Below are 21,596 nucleotides of genomic sequence, written 5' to 3' on the forward strand. Positions count from 1 at the left end.
AGAAATCACCTTCCGGGGGGAATGGCCACGCCACAATCCCTTCTCCTTCATCCTCTCGGGATCTTGGGCATGCACGCTCATGTGCCTGGTGCGAGTTTAAGCCACCGGGTCCGGGTTGACTAAATGGTAGTCCAGTGACGTAGCAGTTACGCTAACTTCTGGTCCCTGGCTCTGTTTCTTATGAGTACTTTTGAGTATGCTCTGTAACCTCTCAAGTTTGTTTGTCCATTGGTAAAATGGAGAAAATAATTGCACCCATAGCATTGGTGTTTAGATGAATTCAGAATGCATAGAAAGCAAGCACACAGCTTTCGCTCGTACAGACATGGATGAGGGTGGTGGCCCGTGTGGCCAGTGCTGTGGATCCCAGCCCCAGCTTGCATGTTCCCCATCCCCTACTAGTGTTGTTTAAGTACGTTCATGTGTTGGCTCAGTCATCTGTTTCTGTTTTCTCTGGAAGGTTCTTATTGAAGACTGTATTCCAGTACTGAAGAGGTACGCCAAAGAAGGGAGAGAGTTTGATTATGTGATTAATGATTTGACAGCTGTTCCAATCTCCACCTCTCCAGAAGAAGGTACATTCTGTTTGTTGTGTGTGTTTTTTTATAGCCAAGATGTTGTTCATAGAAATGTTTCTCTTGGCACCATGTGAGGGCCAAAGGAGCTTGGAAATTATCTAGTGGGTCATCTGAAAAGTCATGATGCATTTTTGCATAGAAAATACATTATTACTTCTCTGACGACCCAATAGTTAAGGTCTTATTTTTTTGTTTGTTTTTTAATAAAGGGAATTAAGCTGAGGCCTGTGGTGGAAAGATGGTTGAAACTGGACTTGGCTTTCATTCTGGTCCTGCCACTAAATGAATGAATTGGTCTCTATCATTTCAAGCAGTTGTTAACTAAAATGACTCATAAATCATTGGGACATTAAATCACTTGATTATTTATTTGCAGTATATGATTTTTACCTGGGACTAGGAAAGCTTGGTGACTTTTCTAACTGACAACAGAGATATGTCCTCTCCTCTCAGATCATGAGTTGTAAATCATTGCTGGCGTGTTTTCTGTGTTTTTTTTTTTTCCTTAAGGTTTTTGCCATAGGATGCGTGCACTCATTGGAGAGACAGAGAGAGAGAGAGAGAGAGAGAGAGAGAGAGAGAGAGAAACTGGGGGAAGGAAAGTGAGAAATTGCCCCTCAGGGGAATGGCCATGCCGCAGTCCCTTTTCCTGGGAGTTTGGGCACATGTATACACACCTAGTGTGAGTTTCAAGCTACCAGTTCTGGGTCTTGAGGTATGGTCAGCTGTGTGGAAATCCAGCACCTTACCACCACAACACCTGCTGGCCCCATTGATCTTTTTTTTTTATAAATTGTGTTTCCACTGGGTAACAATGTAATGACCCTTGCAGATTTTATTGGGCTCTTGTTGCTTTCCACTTCACTTAAGGTAGTTTCCATTCAATTTCAGCCATTGCTTTTTGGGAGAGAATTTTACAATAGGGCATATGTGCTCCCTGGAGAGACAGAGACAGAAAGCAAGAAAACACCCCCCCCCAGGATGGCCACATGAGGATGGCCACACTGCAATCCATAATCCTTTCTCCCCCATTCTTCCCCCCGCACCCCAGAATCTTGGGTATGCATGCACATGCGCCCGGTATGAGTTTCAAGCCCCCAGGTCCATGACTTGAACTGTGGTCAACCATGTGGGAATCCAGCATCTTAACTACTGTGCCACCTGCTGGTTCCCAGCCACTGTCTTTTGGTGGAGTCTTTATTGATATCTTGAGAGCAGTGCTCAGGGGATTACATTTGATTGTGAACTAGCTCTTGTGTACACACCCACACCGGACACTGGCATGTGACCATGCATAATCATGAAGGGGCTCTGGAATACAGATTTTAGCTTATGGCTCTCTCTCACTTTCCCATTTTCCTTCTCTCACTTTTGTTTTAGAGTGAATATTTGACTTTAGATGACGTTAATACATGCAAATCCATATTTATGAAACTTCTTTTTTTAACCATCCAGATTCCACATGGGAGTTTCTCAGACTGATTCTTGACCTCTCAATGAAAGTGTTGAAACAGGATGGGAAATATTTCACACAGGTAGGCTACCAAACTGTTTTCTTTCCAGAACTCTAAATAAGAATTTTGTATTTTGGGGGATCAGCAGATGGCATAATGGTTATATCACTGAACTCCCACGTTGTTGATCGTGGTATGAGTCCTGGACCCGGCAGCTTAAAACTCATGCCAGATACTTGTGCGTGTGTTCCCAAAATCCTGAGAGGAGAGTGGAGGAGAAGGGATTACAGTGTGACTAGCCATCCCCTCTTAGAGGGGATTTCTCGCTATCTCTCTGGTGAGTGCGTGTACCCTATAGCAAAAACCTCTCTACAAAAAAGAAAATTTGTATTTTGAAATTTATGTCTGCTAAGGATAGAACAGCAACATTGGATTATGTTCTTTAAAGCAGTAAGTTTTCTTTTTCTTTATGAGAGATATGGTTGGAGTGAAACAGATATCTTTGATGGAGTCTTGTGTCAAAATCTCTTGCTTCAGTCTCCCAGTTAGCTAGGGTCATAGGCCTGCTCAACAGCACCTGGCATGTTCAGGTTGGCCTGGGAACGAAACTCCGGCCTCCCTTGTGGCTTCTAGCCTCCCAAGTGGTGGACTGGGTCTCAAGCATTAAGTTTTTAAATAAGCTGACCTGTCATCTATTGGGAATTATGAGTTCTTGTTTACTGTTACCAAGAAACAAGATTTTTCAACCCTAGTCTTTGGCTGCAGTATGACCTGCTGCCACTAGATGGAGACAGAGACTGTGGTTTTATTTTTTCATCTTCATTCTCTAGGAACTTTGGAAAGCCTGTTGATCAACATATATTTGGTAAACAGCTTTGGCTGTAGTACAAGCTCCTGCCATCAGATGGAAGCAAATGATAACGTTTTTCTCATTGACTAGGGAATTCTTATTTTTTAAAAAATGTTGAAATATATAAAAATATATACTTATATAATTTAATAAAATCCTCTCTACAAAGTTTTGAAAATGACAACAGAAGCAACCAGTTGACAATCTATTCTGTTTACTTGGTACAACAATTCCTAGATTTGGCCTTGGCACAGCAGGAACACAACTGGACCCGCATGGGAAACATCCTAGGTTCACATCCTGGGACCTCCCCAAGCACACTGGGCACAAGATCAGGGTTGGCAGAGACTGGAGGTCGATTGCAATGTAAGGGTTCTGTTGTGGGTGCCTGTCTCTGTCTTTCTCTTGTGGAAAGAAAAGATTACATAAACTTAAAAATTTTCTTGATTTGTAAATAAAAGTTAAGTACTTATGTAATATTTCATTTTGGTCTGTGAGTTCTCAGTTTACAGGAGAGCTCCCACCCCTCCAGCTTTTTTTGTTTTTTTAAACAAAGGATTAGTAGGGAACCAGCAGTTAGCGTAATGGCTATGGCGCTGGACTTCCACGTAGTCGACCGCGGTTCGTGTCCCGGACCCGGTGGCTTAAAACTCACGCCGGGCGCGTGTGCGTGCGTGCCCAAGATCCCGAGAGGAGAATGGAGGAGAAGGGATTGTGGTGTGGCCATCCCCCCTGGGGGGTGATTTCTCGCTTTCTGTCTCTATGTCTCTCTCTGTCTGTCTGGCGAGCGCACGCGCCCTACAGTGAAAATCTCTCCAAAAAAAAAAAACAAAACAAAGGATTAGTATATTTATATGTCAAGAATAGATAGAGATCTTAGCTTCATTCTGGGGAGGCAAGGACATTTTATAGAATCTGAGACTAAGAAAATGGCATAATGACTCTAAGATTCGCCACCTTGAGCTCAAGCTCGAGCCCATCCTCTTTCTTTACTTTTTTTTTTAAGAGCTTTTCACTATAGGGCGCGTGCTCGCGCCAGACAGAGAGAGAGACAGAGAGATAGAAAGCGAGAAATCACCCCCCAGGGGGGATGGTCACGCCACAATCCCTTCTCCTCCATTCTCCTCTCGGGATCTTGGGCATGCACGCACACGCGCCCGGCGTGAGTTTTAAGCCACTGGGTCCGAGACGTGAGCCGCGGTCGACTACGTGGAAGTCCAGTGACATAGTCATTACGCTAACTGCTGGTCCCAGTCCCATCCTCTTTTTCTCCTCTTCCCCATTGCCAGACCTGCAGCCAGGAGACGATTGATCCAGGACTTTGCACTGGATGAAAGTGCTAGGAAGCTTTGAGGAAAGCAAACAACTGTCTATAGATGGCTATTTCCACTCCCCACCCATGATATTTATAAATGATTTTGTTGAGAGAGTTTTACTATAGGGTGCATGTACTCATTGGAGAGACAGAGAGAAAGTGATAAACAACCCCCAGGGGGCATGGCCATGCTACAATCCCCTCTCTTCCATTCTCCTGTAATTTTGGGCACACATGCTTCTTTGCCTGGTGTGAGTTTCAAGCCACCAGGTCCAGGACTCAAAATCTGGTTAGCCAAGTGGGAATCCAGTGCCTCAACCACTACACCACCTGCTGGACCCTAGATATGATAATTTAAAATGTGGTTGAGTGACCAGTAGATAGCAGGATGGCATAATGGTTATGTCACTGGGCACCCACATAGTCAACCGTGGTTTGAGTCCCAGATTGGGTGATTTAAAACTCATGCTGGGTGCATGTACCTGCATGCCCAAAATCTGGAGAGGAGAATGGAGAAGGGATTGCAGCGTGGCCATCCCCCCTGGGGAGTTGACTTCTTGCTTTCTGTCTCTCTGTGTCTCTCTGGCAAGCACACATACCCAATAGCAAAAATCTCTCTAAAATAAACAAACAAAAACATGGTTTAGCCTTGACTCTTTAAAGCTGGGGGTCTGTGAGCTACAGGCCGAATCTGGCCTCCTGCTTGTTTCTGTGGCGTTTTCTTGGTGCACAGCCATGCCCGTTCCAGACCTGGTATCTATGGCTGCTCTCAGGCTACTTTGGCAGCAGAGCTAAGTGGTTGTGGTGGGACTGTGTGAACTGTACGGCTTATGATCGTTTCCTTCTCGCCCTTTTTTAAAAGGAAACCTGCTGATCCCTGCTTTGTAGGAAATCTCTGGTGAAGCCTATTCAGTGAGGGCTTCTTATTGCAAAAGCAAGCCAGTCGGGCTTTCTCCTGATGGGCATTTCTTACACAGAATGAACCTATGGAATTGTTCTCTTACCCTTCTACACATAGAGGAATGCCAAACTCTGGAATCTTTAACCAAAAGAGACTGAGAAAAATTCAGATCCGCTGTGAACTCGTCAGTTTGTAGTAGCCAACAGGTAGAGTTAGAAAGTATGTCCTCATGCAGCTGGTAGCAGAGTGATCCACCATGCTGGAAGTCACATGACTGACGATGAGTTTGAGTCCCAATCTGACCTGAAAACATGCGGGATGCGGGAAAGCCCAGGATCCTGCCTATGGCTAGCTGGAAGGCAAGGGAAGGGAGTTGAGGCTTGATGAAACCCTGTCCGAGTCCCTGTCTTTCTCTTTCTCACGTGTGTTGTTTCTCATGAAAGGAAATAAATCTAAAAAGAGAAAATGTAATTTTTTTTAATGCCAGAGGGCATGCATGGGATGGGGGGTAGAGTGCTCCCTAATGGGGCTTGTTCATGCCGCAATCGTTTTTCTTCTAATTTTCCATCCTGCCAGGATCCTGGGAATGTGCACATGTGCCCAGCATGCAGCAGGTTTTTTTGTTCTGAATATTTGCCTGGGAGACTTCCTCCTACAGGGAAACATCTTAGTACTGAAGACTGATTGAAGCGCTTGCTTAGAAGACCACCATAGCCCATTAGAAAATATTAATGACCCAGGTTTGGATAACCTGCCTCTGCCACTGACTTCTATCCAAAACTACAAGTATTATGTGCCTAGGACTGTGCTGGTTTCCAGGGATTGTTCGAAACACAAACTGCTGTCATGGCCCCTGGGATGATGCAGCATATGTGGCAGTTGAACGTGTCCCGTGCTGTGATTCATATGAACTTAGGAGTATATAGACTTTTCCACGAAGCAGTGGTCAAGTCAAGAAGTAGAGTAGTTGGGCTGGTCTCATAGTGCAGTGATTAAGTACTATGCTTTAGAAGCCAGATCCCGCATTGACTATGGTTCAAATCCTGACCCAGGGACCTTAAAAAACATGCTGGGCCCATGTGCACATGTACCCAAAATCCTGATGGGAAGAAGGAATGATAGAAATAGAATTGCTGTGGGGCCAGCAGGTGGTGTGATGGCTAAGGGTGCTGGATTCCCATGTGGCCAACCGCGGTTCAAGTTCTGGACCTGGCAGCTTGCTTTCTCACTTTCTCTCTCTCCCGCCCTCCCTTCCTTCCACCCCTCTGGTCTAATTTAAGTAAATAAAGTTAAATAAAATAATTCTTTAAGGAAAAAAAGAAATAAAATTGCTGCATCACCAGGCCCCGTTGGAGGGGTGCTTTCTCCCGTCGCTCTCTGGTGAGACAGAATGTGTTCTCTGGCAAGGAAGAAAAAAAAAAGCTTTATAGAAAAGGAAGCAGGGTGGTATGACTCCAGATATATCGAGGTAATTGCCACAGCATGATTCTCTTTGTAACTGCCAGGTGACCTGCTGAGGAGGTAGGATCCAGCCTCCATTTCTGCCATGCCCCTGTGCCTGAGTATATAGCTTAGAACTGGAATATGAATGGGTTGAAAATACATACTGTTTTACAGAAGTTAAATGTTCTTGTGAAAAACAGTGGCAAGTTGGCCACGACACTTGTTGCCATGTGGATTCTTCCCTCTTTCTGTTGCTGATTGCAAACACCTGCATCTGGTTCACATACAAAGAACAGCAGTTTACTTAGCACAGTGTTGGAGGTCTGAGGTCAAGAGAAGCCACCTCTGGTAAGGGTCGTCTTGTTGGCGGACAGTCCTGAGGTGGCACAGGCCATCCGTGGCAAGAGAGCTGGAATGTGCACATGTCGCTTGTGTCCATGTCTCCGTTTATAAACCCACCAGGAATCAGTCATAAGGGCACCGCCCTGATGACCTTATTCCTTTTTTTTTTTTAAGAGGGATTTTTGCAATAGGGCACATGCACTTGCTGGAGAGACACACAGACAGAAAACAAGAAATCACCACCCAGGGGAGATGGCCACACCAGGATTTTGAACAACAACGCACTCATGCCCAGCATGAGTTCGGAGCCGCCAGGTCTGGGACTTAAACCACGGTCAACCCTGGGAGTCTAGAAGCATAACCATTATGCTATCTTCTGGTTCTGATGACCTTAATCCTGATCACCTCCCAGGGCTTCACCTCGCAATCACCCTTCGGATCCCATCAGAAACAGATTTCGTCGCATGAATTTGGGAGTGACACAGTCCCCCCCAATGTGTCAGTGTGCCATGAAGCTGGAGACATGTCATGGAATGTCTGGAAATCCGGCTGGCACAGGGGGACCAGTGTAATTTGAATCGGGGTGAAATTGCTCTCATTGAATGAGGAGGCAGGTCCTGGGACTCAACCTCTCCGTCCCTTCTCTTTCCCACTCCCATTTTGAAAAGCTGTAGGGTTTTTTTTTTTTTTTAAAGAATTATTTTATTTAACCTTTTCTTCCTCCCTTCCTTCCTCACTTCCACTCACCCTTCCCCTCCCTTTTTCTTTTCTTTCTCCCTTCCCTTCCCTCCCTTCCCCTCCCTTTTTTTCTTTTCTTTCTCCCTTCCCTTCCCTCCCTTCCACTCTCCTTTCAAGAGACAGACTGAGAGAGAGAGAAAGAGGTGTAAAATGATAAAGCAAGCCACCAGGACTCACTGTGGTCAACCAGGTGGGAGTCCAGTGCCCTTAACCACCATACCACCTATTGTCCCCAGCTGTAGATTATTTGAGACATACAAGACTATGTATGGGGGCCGGCAGATGGTGTTATGGTTATTTTTCTGGACTCCCACAAGGCCAACAGAGGCTTGAGGCCCAGACCTGGAGGCTTGAAACTCATGCAGGGTACATATACATGTGTGCCCAAAATCCCAAGAAGAGAAGAGATCGTGGTATGTCTATGCCCCTTGGGGGGGAGGTGTGATTTCTCACTTTCTGTCTTTCTGTATCTCTGGTGAGCCCACACTATAGCAGAAAGCTATCCCTCAAAAAAAAAATGTAGCATGCATGAAAGTCATGAAAAGTACTAACAGCCCCCGGGTCCTTATTCAGCTTGAGAGCTAGATGGTACCAGGATCTTTGGCGTGTCCACACTCCTCTCTATTCCTGGCTGCTTTTTAGAAATAGCCCATCCACAGTCTCCTTTTTTCTGTTCCTGTGTTTTCTTTGTGTGATTTCCTAAATCATCATATTGTTCAGTTTTCCTTGCCTTTGAATTTGACTTTTTTTAAAAAGGTGTTGTCAAGGATATATTCTTCTGTACCTGTTGTTTTATATTATAGAAATTATACATGCTAACTTAAGTTGAAAAGATGCAAACAATAAAGAAATCTATGAAGTAAAAAAGCAAGTGTTACCTACTCACATCTAACATGGGTCAAGGAGAAATTTCTAGAACCTAAGCTACTGAATTGCGATGTAACCCCTAGGTGTGCTACCATCCCTTCCTTTTTATCCTTAAGAAGTGTTTAATTCTGGGACCAGCAGTTAGCATAATGGCTATGTTGCTGGACTCCCACGTAGTCGACCGCGGTTCGCATCCCGGACCCGGTGGCTTAAACTCACGCCAGGCACGTGTGCGTGCATGCCCAAGATCCTGAGAGGAGAATGGAGGAGAAGGGATTGTGGCATGGCCATCCCCCCTGGGGGGGTGATTTCTTGCTTTCTGTCTCTATGTCTCTCTGTCTGGCGAGCACACACGCCTTATAGCAAAAACCTCTCCACAAAAAAAATAGAAGTGTTTAAATCTTTGCTATTAGAGTTCTGTATTTCTCATGTATCTTTCTTAAAAAGAAAAGAAAAAAGTGTTCCATTTAAATGGACAGGAAATTAAAATGTGTCCTGTCACTTTTTTGGAGTAGGTCTATATTTGTGGTGAGTTTCTTTCTTTTTTTTTCCCTTTTTTAAGACTGCTTCTTGACAGTGTTGGGCAAGAAGAAATGGAAACTTTGCTATTTCCTCACTTCCTCACCCTATTTTCTGTAAGGCTGTTCTCCCATATACTCTCCATAAAGAGAGAGAGTGGTGTCTCTTTGAAGATGGCGAAGAAAACCGTTTCACTGTGCACCTTGGTGGCATTTCCATTCTATAGCTTCCCTGGTGGTGATGTGTTCTAAAAACAGCCAGGCAGTGTTTTCTATTTGTGAACCTTAAATTACATGGGTGGTGTTTATGTGCTCTCATAGTGAACTTGATGTTGAAACCAAATTATATGCTGGCGAAGGGCACTTTGACCAAATCCCACTGCGGCCCGAGATGACGGGTTGTTAGATAGGCTGGCCCTAGAGGACGACCTCATGCTGAGCGAATGTGCTAACTTAAAACCACCAAGGCCAGCTCTCAGAATAGCTTTAATCTCTGGCCCGTGACTGGCTGGCTGGTTGGTTTTGAAATGCCATTCTCAGTTCTTACATCACAGGCTGCCTACATTTGTAAATAATTTTCCAGTCTCATTGTACTTGGCTATTTTGAGGTAGATTAATAATAAAGATTTTTTTCTTTTTTGAGAGAGATTTTTGCTATAGGACGTATGTGCTCGCCAGAGAGACAGCAAGTGAGAAATCGCCCTCCACAATCCCTTTTCCTTCATTCTCCTCTTGGGATCTTGGGCACGTTTGCACATATGCCTAGTGTGAGTTTTAAGCCGCTGGATCCAGGATTCAAACTGGTCGTCCACATGGGGCGGGGGGGGGCGGGGTCCAGCAACATAACCATTGCACCATTTGCCGGTCCCAATAAGAAGTTCTTATGAGGTCAGCACATAGGTCCAGTAAGCTCACAGGAGAGAGAAGGGGGGATAGAGGAGGGAAAGTGAGAAACTACCCCCAGGGATGAGGGCCGCACCACAGTCCCTTCTCCATTCTCCTCAGTATTTTGGGTGTGCACACGTGTGTGTGCTTGGTGTGTTTTTCAAGCCGCCGGATCTGAGACTTGAACTGCGCAGTTGGTCATGTGGGATCCAGCCACCTTAACTGTCAGGCCACATAGCTGGCCTTCAGTAGTCTTCTAAATGTTAAGAACTTCAGCGGTATAAAAGAAAGTATTGATAGGTGGAATTACATACTCATCTTGTTAGCAAATCTGTAATGGAAAGCACTTGGAGGAAAATTTTGCAATAATGATAAACCCTATCTCAGACCTACCAAGTCAAACTCTGCACCTAGCGAGCTCCTCTGTGACTATGTTTACTGAAGATTAAGCTCTGCTCTGTGCTCTGCATCTTCGAGTTCTTTCATCTTTTTTCCTCATGGTCCCCAGCTCGCTGCTGTAGCTCTGTTTGTCACATCTGGGCTGTAGGCTGGAAGAGAGTTGAGGGGTTCAGCTCATTCTCTCTGTTGATTATTCAGAATCAAAAGCTTTCCTAGCAGCCCCAGCAGATCTTCACTGTATCTCCTGAACAACTAGTAGCTAGGGAGGCTGAAAAAGTACTGACCAGAAGGAAAGGGAGAAACGTTAGAATAGTGAAATCTAGAGAACATTTTTCAACAGTTAGGGCAACTGTGGGATGTCCTTAGCATGTGAGGGTTCTTCAAAAAGTTCACAAAAATGTATATTATGAGAAAATAATGTTTGAATTAAAAAAAATTTGTATCAAAATTAGCTTGTGCAGTCCCTTCTCCATTCTCCTCTCAGCATGCACACACGCATGCCCAGTGTGTTTTTCATGCAGCTGGTCCATGACTCGAACCATGTAGTCAGCCTGTGGGATCCAGCTGCTTTAACCATCACCCTACCAGCTGGCTCAAACCTTTGTTCTCTTTTTCCTCAGCAGAAATCATAGATTTGGGGGAGGTCATGGGGTGTGAATATAATGTTGTGTCAACTGTTTGGACTTTTAAGAGGGTTTTAATATTTGTAAACCATTCTGGGAAGCAAGACTACTTCCCTGATCTTTCTTTTTAACTAGTGCTGACCACTGTTGAGAAAATGCACTTCAAATGGGTTATGTGTCCGAGTCTTTGTCGAATTGCATAGTGTCACTCTGATGAGTGTGTCACTAATGCAAAATTGGTCTCACTGCTTTCTGTTGCTTCATATTCTAATAATTTGAAATGGCTTGGTAAATGAGGTAGAAGGATAATCAGCTAGTGAGTCTATAAATAGAATTCATTGTAATTTGTGAAAGTACAGAAGCCTGATCTCATTTTCAGAGATGAACCTTTTTTTTTTTTTTTTGAGAAAGATTTGTTTGCTATAGGGCATATGTTCTTGCTGCAGAGACAGAGAGGCACAGGGACAGGGACACCCCTCAGGGGTATGTCCAGGCTGCAATCCCTTATCCTCCATTCTCCTCTTGGGATCTCTGGCATGCACGCACGCACATGTGCCCAGCATGAGTTTTAAGCTGCCGTGTACAGTACTCAAACTGTGATCGACTATGTGGGAGTCCAGTGCCATAACCATTCTGCCATCTACTCGTTCCCAGAGATGAACCTTGTTTCTAAAGCTAGAATTGTTCTCCTTTAGAGAACTTTAGATGAATGGGACCCTCCCTGGGACTTGAGAATCCCATCGTTTGTTTTCTCTCTCTGTGTAGGGGAACTGTGTCAACTTGACGGAAGCCCTGTCGCTCTATGAAGAACAGCTCGGGCGCCTGTATTGTCCTGTGGAATTCTCGAAGGAGATCGTCTGTGTCCCTTCATACTTGGAATTGTATCCTTTGACAAGGACATCATGTTGCCAGATCAGACACCCAGGTAGACCCTGTGTCAGTTTAACCTTTTATGTCCCATTAATAAATAGAATCAGCTCTGTGGTGGATAAAGCTCTGGTTCTCAGATCTGCCAACATGTTGGAATCCCTCTGGAAGCCTAAAAGCAATGCTAGGGCCAGGTATAACCGAGCAAACCTGTAAGTCCCAGTGACTGGGGAGCCTGAGGCAAGAGGATCAAGACATAGTGAGACTCTGTCTTTAAGAAAAATGTGCAGGGGGACATGGCAGGTAGCATGGTGGTTAGGGGTGTGGACTCCCACATGGCTCAAGTCTAGCAGTGGTTCTCATTGGTGGTCCCAGACCAGCCACATCACCTGGGAACTAGACATGCAAATTCTCAAGCCCCACCCCAACCTGCTGCCCAATCAGAAAGGCTGGAGGGCAAGGTCCAGGGATCTGTTTTAACCAGCCTTCTGGGAATTTATATGCACCTGAAAAGATGGAGAAGCCCTAGTGTAAAACACCCCCAGCCTGTGCCCTCTGTTCCCCTTCCGCCTCCCTCCTTCCTTCCTTCTCTCTTCCCTTTTCTCTCTTCCTCCTTTACTCTTCTCCCACCACCTCTTTCCTTCCTCTCCTCCCTCCCCATCTTGTCTCTTTCTCCCTTCCTCTTCCCCTCCCCACACTACTTCCTTCAAACCTGAGGCCTTGGGAGCAGTAGTGTTACTGGAGAGTATTTGCATTCCTTTAGCCATTTTTGTCCCCTCTTCAGATGTCCCATCGGTGGGCATCCCAGGCTGTGAAGTGGCCTTGTTCAAAGGCCTTCATTCTCATCATCACAGCACTCTGAGCCCTGGAGACTTCCATCCATCTTCCAATTCTGGGGCCAGTAAACACATTGTAACTGATGCCTGTTCTCTGATGATGGCTTTTTTATTCCTTGACTGTCTGTCCAGGTGGGTATTTTACACTGTTTGGAAGAAAGCTAAGCCTTGAAGATGAAATTCCCCCATCACGTGTGCTGCCCTTCCTGACCTCCGTACGCTGTAAACCACATCCACATGAGTCAGGCAATTGATTGTGAATTCCTTACAGTTTTCCTTTTTTAATTATTATTTTTAATTTAAAAAACACAAATGGAAAATGTATATTTTGATGAGCTAGGGTGTTATTTTTTTGAAAGTCAGCTGAAGGACGATTAGACAGCACAGCAAAGACTGCTAAATGCACTGACCCCCTAGAATGTGATTTTTGTTACTTTTTATTTCTCTGTGGGCTTGTTCTGTTTTGATTTTGGTAGGCCTTCAATTTGGATATTTGGAGGAATGAACATCATTGTTCTGTTCTGGAGGGAAGTTCTTGATGGTGTTTCTTTCCCCAAAATTGACTTAGATGTTAAAATTTGGTGCTTATAAGAAAGAGTTAAAAAAAATGAATAGCAATGCTTCAATTAAAATTATAAAAGTCATTTCATGTGTTCTGTTGTTTTATTTCAGCCCAGTCCCCTCTTTCTCACTTCTCATCTCACAGAACAAAGGTATCCTATCTGGTCCGCTTTTAGTTCTGTTATACCACTTGGTGTCACTTAGCTCTAATAGGATGGCCTTAGGGCCTTTTTTGAACAGTAGTAATGATTTCATTTACGACCATGGTAGATGATATATAACCTATTACATTCCCCGGTTCTTCATTATAAAGTTGACCCGAGGATAGCAAAAGATTTGCCTGACTGTAAAGTTGAAAGTCAAAAGTTATTTCTGTTCCTACTCTTAGCAGTCTATTATATGTGGGAAAAAAATGATCATTTTTGGATAGCTGTCATCAGACTTTTTCAGAAGATTCTTGGATGCACATATATGTGATGAGAGTTTGTGAAAAGACCTGCAGCAAAACAGTTAAAAGACAAACAAGCAAACAAAACTGAGGGATGTGCATGGAGCTCGGTACTGTGTTTGTGGAACCCACGCCAGCAGTGAGCTTATGTTGGTTTGGCTTGTTAGACATCACTGGGTTATTCCGTTGTTTTTAATAAAGGTTTATGTTTTATCAATGGAATAAGTTCATTTAAGATGTAGTAAACAAAGATTAAGATGTAGTAAACAAAGAATTAAAAGTGAGGCACTGTATTCAATATTCCTTTTGAGATAGAATTACCTTCAGCACAGAACATTCTTCTCCCAAGCTAGGAACAAATAATATACTATGTAACAAACATGATTTTAAAACCTTTTTCTTTTTCTTTTTGTTTTGGATCGGCCAGGAAGAAGAAACAAAGTAGAATAAAAGGAGTTAGAGTCTATTGGAACTAATAAATAGACTTATTTTGCTTGTGCATGTAGGTTAGAAATGACGTCAGTGGATATCATGAATCGTCCCCACCCCGCTCAGACTCTGCTTCGCAAAGGCTCTGTGTTTCGAGTGAGCTGTCAAATGATGCTACTATTCCAGTTAGAACAGTTTGGGGTCAGTAGAATTGTTTGTTTCTATTTTAGAAAAGAAAAGCAAGTATATCTGCTGTGTGCATTTGGTGTTATTAATATGCGAGCATGATTTATACCTACATTTCTACAGAGGTAGAAATGCAGTGGATTTAAAAAACTAAGAAAGACAGTGGATCAGGTTGTGCCAGGCCATGGGAGAGAAAAGGGTCTGGTGTGAGGGGACAAAAGGATTGAGAGTAAATAAATCCTTTTATTTGGGGTAATGGTGGTGTATTCTAACCCAACCCATTTCTTTGTATTGGAGAATGATGTCTGATTGTTTTTAACACCTTTGGTATTGTTTTTAAAACAAAAGCATGCACCCTGAACTCCAGTAACTAAAAGACCCCTTTGCTTTTTCTCACTACAAAATGAGATGTTCGAAGGTCTAGCTCAATTATTTTACTTTAATGCTGTACTGTTCTATTGCGTTATAGTCTCCTTTATAATTCAAGATGGAATATACTGTAGTATCCTATAGTTACTTTTTAAAGTCAAGACAAATATGGCTGTAGTTTATATTCTATTCAACACATCAGCAGATATCAAGAATCGATTTATTAGAAAATGCAATGCTGCTTTCTCTTGGAAATGTGATTGAATATTTGAAAAGCTTGATTAATGGTGATCCGACTGGGCTGGCAGGAGACTGGGTCAACAGTGTGTTTAATGGACTAGAGCAGTGCTGATATCAAAATAAAAGTGCGCCCTGACTTGCCTGTGCGGTTGGGACGTCCACTTCCTCGCTTGCATTAACCATTGCTGACACAGAGTTTGCATTGCTCTTCCCCACCTGTCAGAACAGATTGATCAATTCCATTCTGTCCTGGTGACTCCTGGGCTAGGGTGGGGAGTCATGCATGTGTGTTCCATGTTCTACCACTGACCTGTATACGAGGCTCTAGAGCAGCACTGCTCAGTGGGTGGCCTGTCAGCCAGCCCTTTGTTTTCTAAGCACTTAAGCTGAACTTTTTGTCTTTCTTTTTTTTTTTTTTTGGAGAGATTTTTCACTGTAGGGCGCGTGCGCTCGCCAGACAGAGAGAGACAGAGACAGAAAGCGAGAAATCACCCCCAGGGGAGATGGCCACACCACAATCCCTTCTCCTCCATTCTCCTCTCGGGATCTTGGGCACGCACGCACACGCGCCCGGCGTGAGTTTTAAGCCACCGGGTCCAGGACACGAACCGCGGTCGACTACGTGGGAGTCCAGCGACATAGCCATTATGCTAACTGCTGGTTCCCTCTTTCTTTTTTTTTAATTGTCAGAGGCTATGTGCACTTGCCAGAGAAAGAAAGGGGAGAAAGCACCCCCGATGGGGCATCATGACGCTACAATCCCTTCTCCATTTCTCCGTGCTGTCAGGATTTGGGGCACGTATGCACATACACCTGGTGTGTTCAAGCCTCCAGGGCTGGGGATTGGAACTGAGGCCCGCCATGTGGAATCTGACTCTTAGTGCACAGCACTAAACTGCCACACTATGGCACTGGTCCCGTCAGAAGTTCTCAACATTTTTTGTACCCTGGACTGGTATCTGGGACTTCTCAGTAGCTGCCTGGGAAAACCATGCGGCCCTTCTGAGAAACATTTTCAAAAGTTTTTCAGCTGTTTCTTCTATGACAAAGAGGCACCCCCAAAAGGTCCACACACCTTGATCCACCCATTTCAGCTGGTGTGGGTCATGGACAAGAGTGAGGATATGTGTGTGCCTACCCAGTATGCTTCAGAAGCTTCCAGGACACAAAAACAGGACCTTCCTCATGAGTCCAGTTGTGTTACTGCTGCGCTACCACCTGGCCCCTCAGAAACATCTCTCTTTGTTTATTTAGATGTTTGCCATAGGGTGTGTGCATTCACCAGGGAGAGACAGAGGAGGGAAGTGAGAAATCACCTCCCGGGAGGATGGCCACACTGCCACCACTTCTCCATTCTCCTCTTGGGATTTAAGGCATGCACACACATGTGGCTGGTGTGATTTTCATGCTGTGGGGTCCAAGACCTGAACTGAGGTGGGCCATGTGGGAGCCTTGTGCCTTAACCACCACACCACCTGCTGGCGCCTTGGAGACATGTCTTTTAAAACATAAAATAGATGTGATTGGGCTGGCTCCATGGCCTAGTGGTTGAGGGATCCTAATTTCACGTGGCTGACCATGTGACTGGAAACCCAGCCCTGGATGCTTGGAGAACATGCGTGTGTGCATGCCCACAATCTTGACAGGATGGAGAAAGGAGGAGCTGGAGGAAAAAGGATCGTGGTGTAATCATGCCCCATCAGGGGGTGTTTTCTCCCTTTCCTTCTGCGTCTCTGTCTCTGGCAAGTGCACATGCCCTTTGGCAGACTAAACAAATAAATATGATTATAAGCAAATGAGTTCTATTTTCCAAAAAATTGATCACTTAATATTTGTACTTTTTTTTTTGGAAGAGGTTTTTGCTATAGGGCATGTGCACTCGTCAGAAAGACAGAGACAGAGAGACAGAAAGCAAGAAATCACCCCCCAGGGGGGATGGCCACATTGCAGTCCCTTCTTCATTCTCCTCTTGGGATCTTAGGCATGCACGCACACGCGCCCGGCGTGAGTTTAAGCTACTGGGTCCAGGACTTGAACTGCGGTTGACTACATGGGAGTCCAGCGACACAGCCATTATGCTAACTGCTGGTCCCAGTATTTGTGCTTCTTTATTGTTCCATAGCTGGATCAAGTGGTGGGTTGAATACCGTAATTCTGAAGTATCAAGTTACAGGAACTATGGTTTGTTGCCCACAGTCCTGCTTAAAGGGAATGCTAGATTTCAGTAAGAGATTAGTGAAGATAGAAATAGAGATGTTTTCCCATCCAAGTTTGGGTGCTGAGAATTGTGCACCTAGATCCCAGGTGTTAAGTTCTGATCTACAATTTTGCCTCCATTGTTGCATTGTTTTGTGGCAGAGGGCAGGGTAGTGGGTCTTTTCTCTCTCCTGTTGGAACCTGAAATTACTACTGGCAGATCAGTTCTCCTCAGCCAGAACCATTTAAAATCTCAATTATTTGCTGCAGTCATTCCACTGATTTCTACTTTACTCATTATTTCAAAAATGAGAAATAGGATGGGGGCAAGAAATAGCCCACTGCTTTTGGAAAGCTATTTGAATACTCTTGAATGTGATTTCCCTGGGAAATTGGGTGATAAATGTGACTGGACAGGTGTACTGATCCCCTGTATCTGGGGGCCCTGGGGGTGCCCAGGAAATCTCATGAATACAGACAGTTTTCCCGTGCACCAACCAACCACATGCAGACCATGGCAGAGATGGCAGAGAGCAGTTCCTCCATCCTGCAGCATTGGGGAGCAGGCCCCTCCATGCAGCCGTGCACAGGAACACAAGTGGAGGATCGAGCCAGACTTTACTGGGTAAAGGAGGTGGACTAAACGTGCTAGGTATATATCTGGATAGCACACCTCCAGTATCCAGAGAGGGGGCATTGGAGGGTTACTCTCTGCATTTCCCAGAGATGGAAAGCCCAGGGTAGTAAAGACTGGCGGAGAGTAGCTCTTCGTAGACGTTGGCTTGACCCTAGAGCTATCTTATTGTATAATACATCATTCCTATGTCCACTTCTTAGGAATTTTAATTTAAAAGGAATTTTTGTAATTGCCAGAGGGCTTGTATGCTCACCAGAGAGAGAGAGAAACCAGCAACTGGGAAAGAGGGAGAGAAAGCACTCCCCAATGGGGCATGGTGATGCCACAGCCCTCTCTCCTCCATTTCTTCAGCCCTCAGGATCCTGGGTACTGTGCTTCTGTGCTTGCACATGCGCCTGGAGTGTTTTTCTTTTTCTTTTTTTTTTGTTTCCCTTTAATTAATTAATTAATTTTTTACATTTGTCCACATTTACTTTATATATCAAGAAAAAATTTGCTCAAACTCCATAGTTCTTGACAGTTATTAACTTTCAAAATTTCAAAATGCTGAATTTTAAAGATAATGTTCAAAATATTTCTTATAATTTTGCTTGCGACTCTGTAATAGCCAAAACAGTATGGTTTTACATATTTTTGAGAAAATATTTACATGTCAACTACTCAAATTATTGAAAAGCAAATGCCCAACACACAAGTACACTAGTCACACAGAAGCCTTCGCATTTCAGCCCTGCCTACCGAGTATTCTGTGATCTACCATCTGGAGGCAAAGATTTTCAAGCCACCGCGTCATGTTTTTAAACTGGGGTCTGCTGTGTGGGATCTGGCTCCCTCTGCGTGGTGCTTAACCTCTGTCATATGGGCTGGCCCAGGACATCCTTTATTCTTGACTTTGTTCGAAAAGAGTTTTATATCTTTTTTTTTTTCTTTTCTGGAGATGTGTTTGCTATAGGGCGCGTGCTCTCGCCAAACAGAGAGAGACAGAGTGACAGAAAGCAAGGAATCACCCGCCAGGGGGGTTGGCCATGCCGCACTTCCTTCTCCTCCGTCCTCCTCTAAAAAAAAATGCACGCACATGTGCCCAGCATGAGTTTTAAGCCACTGGGTCCAGGACTCGAACCACAGTTGAGTACATGGGAGTCCAGCAACATAGCAATTACGCTAACTGCTGGTCCCAAGAGTTTTATATCTTGATTAATGGTTATGGTGGTAGCTTAGGTTCCCCTGAGTGGTTCTGTTTCTGAGAGACAGAAACACTCCTTAGACTTGGCCACACACATAGATCCGCACTTAGTTTCCCATTTTCCTTTGCTTTCTGGGCATTCTACCTTCGCCTGCTCTCAGCTGTCATCCGAGTTCAATTTGAGACCTGAAATCCCCTTTGTCCATCCTGCCAGTGCTAGGGGGAGCATTGTTAACATATCCTGTGCATTGCACGACCCCTTCACGGCTCAGGGTTTCGGAGTTTTCTCCTTGGTTTGGTTAGGTCTTCATCCCATGTCTGTGGTCCATGTGTTCGAGTGTTTAATGTCTGAAGAGATAGTGTGTCTTGCTAAGAAAGAATCCAGACACCTAGGTATGGGTCTGACTCTGCCATCGAGTTGGGGGTTTTGTTACTGAGGTATGGTAGAGGAGGGGAAGGAGTACTGTCAGCCCAAGCCCACTTGGCCTCAGCTGGAGTGTCAGCTTGAAAGCAGTCCCTGAGGCCCTCTGGCTCACGTAAAGCCAAGTATGTGTAGTAGGCACTGGGTAAATATTTCCAACCTTGGAAGATGGGAGCACATTGTAAAACAGAACTCTTAGGATTAGAATTGTATTTTCCAAGTACAACATGGAAGAAAGGGGCTGGCCTGAAGAAATGACTCAGGGTTGGGCTTGTTCAAGGACAGGAGCAGTTTATGATACAGGAAGAGCTCCCTGCATCTTTACGCATCAAAGGAGCAAAATTGCAGTGGCAAGGGTACAGTCCTAGTACTGGTGAAAGTTCTATGTTGGTGCAGGGGGTCGTAAAATCCAGGGCTTGCCACTCTGTTTTGTGGCGCCCTCAAGGTCCTGAAGAGGAGCAGAAACCTGGGAAGGCATACAGCAAACAGACTGGGAAACAAATAGGTGAGAGCAGCGGCCATTTTGGCATCAACTAGTTGTCAAAGTTCTTTTGTTTTGTTTTTCTTCCCCCATTTGATCTCCACTGAACACACTCTTGAATATCTCCATTCCCTTCCCATGTTGGTGGAGTTCCTGCCCTGGGCCTCCCCCTTCAGAGACTGCCTTTGGATGAGACACCGATGCTACTCTGCAAAGTCCCGGCTGTGAGGCCATGTGACTCTAATCTTGGCTGCTTGTGTTTAGTGGAGCCAGGCCCTTGGCTCCCACTGAGAAAATCCAGAAAGGTTTGTACACCAAAATTATTAGTTTTTAAAAGATTTATTTTAAATTTTATTTATTATCATTATTCTTCCATTTTGACCAGAGAGAGACAGAGAAAGGGAGAATGAGAAAGCAAGCTGCTAGGTTCGGGACTTGAACCACAGTTGGCCATATAGGAGTCCAGTGTCTCAATGACCACACCACCTGCCAGACCCGCATCAAAATTATTAAGTAAAAGAATGAGATATAAACTGTTGAGGAAAAATGGAAATCATGAGTGTGTATGGACAGTATGTACATGGGAACACACATGCACACATACATACATGCTTGTAGCACATTTCTAAGTAACATGTGATTAAGGGTCTGGGAGTGCTGGAATTGAAAAATGAGTGTTTCGTGGGGCCAGCAGTTAGCATAATGGCTATGCCGCTGGACTCCCATGTAGTCGACCGTGGTTTGAGTACTGGACCCTGTGGCTTAAACTCACGCCGGGTGTGTGTGCGTAAGTACCCAAGATCCCGAGAGGAGAATGAAAGAGAAGGGATTGCGGTGTGGCCATCTCCCCTGGAGGGCGATTTCTCGCTTTCTGTCTCTGTCTCTGTTTTTATGGCGAGTGCATGTGCCCTGTAGCAAAAACCTCTCCAGAAAAAAAAAAATGAGTGTTTTGCAATTATCATAGTGTAGACAGAATAAGGCAAGAATCCCCCATTGGTGTTATTTCTCAGAGCCACTTTTGCCAAGCAATATTTATTTATTTATTTGGCCAGAGAGCATGTGCGTTCACCAAGAGAGAGAGAATGAGAAAGCACTCCCATGGAGAATGGCCTGTGCCACAGTCCCTTCTCCATCTCTCCTTCCTTTTCAAATTTTGGGCACACACCTGGCATGTCATACAAGCCACCTGGTCAAGATTCAGACTGCGCAGTCAGCCAAATGGGATCCAGCTGCCTTGACCACCATGCCACCAGCTGGACCAACAAGGAATGTATGTATGTAGTTTAAAAGTGTCTCCCATGGGGCTATCAGGAGGCATAGTAGTTAAGGTGCTAGACTCCCGTATAACTGATTGCAGTTCGAGTCCTGGACCCAGTGGCATGAAGCTTATGCTGGGTGCATGTGCACTGTGCCAGAACTCCTGAGAGGAGAAGGGATTATGGCATGGCCTTCTCCCCAGGGGGGTGATTTCTCAATTTGTCTGTCTCTCTGGCGAGCACACGTACAATATAGCCCAAAAGAAAAAAAAAAATAGTGTCTCCCGCAGATTGCTTTTGAGCTGTATGTCAGTTTCATAACGTTCTCAGTGCAGCTCTGAGGTCTGAAGTTACTTCCAAGTAAAGCATTAAACAATTGAAAAAATAAAGAGAGGGATGCTTTCGGCACATTTGTTCTCCTGCCTGCCCGAAGGACATACCAGCAAGATTTTTAGACACAGATTTAAAAAATGTTACAAGAATAAGGCTCGAGGGACCTGTGTAGCACCCAAAGAAACCTGCTGCTGCTTTTAGGCCCTAGCACAGGAGACGGTCAGGTGGCATGTCCCCAAA

At 44.7% G+C, this 21,596-nt stretch overlaps 1 protein-coding gene across 1 annotated transcript in view; it reads left to right on the top strand.

The window, feature by feature from the left end:
- Positions 1 to 13,260, top strand: part of SMS (spermine synthase) — a 32,513-nt gene extending 19,253 nt beyond the window's left edge. The window contains exons 7-10 of the mRNA XM_027771116.1: positions 461 to 575; positions 2,034 to 2,113; positions 11,679 to 11,794; positions 12,749 to 13,260. Coding sequence (XP_027626917.1) covers positions 461 to 575; positions 2,034 to 2,113; positions 11,679 to 11,794; positions 12,749 to 12,788 — 351 coding nt within the window. The 3' untranslated portion in view covers positions 12,789 to 13,260. The remainder of the gene's footprint in view (positions 1 to 460; positions 576 to 2,033; positions 2,114 to 11,678; positions 11,795 to 12,748) is intronic.
- The last annotated feature ends 8,336 nt before the right edge of the window (positions 13,261 to 21,596 follow it).

Source organism: Tupaia chinensis, unplaced genomic scaffold, assembly GCF_000334495.1.
Source record: "Tupaia chinensis unplaced genomic scaffold, TupChi_1.0 Scaffold000184_1, whole genome shotgun sequence".
Classification (NCBI taxonomy): domain Eukaryota; kingdom Metazoa; phylum Chordata; class Mammalia; order Scandentia; family Tupaiidae; genus Tupaia; species Tupaia belangeri.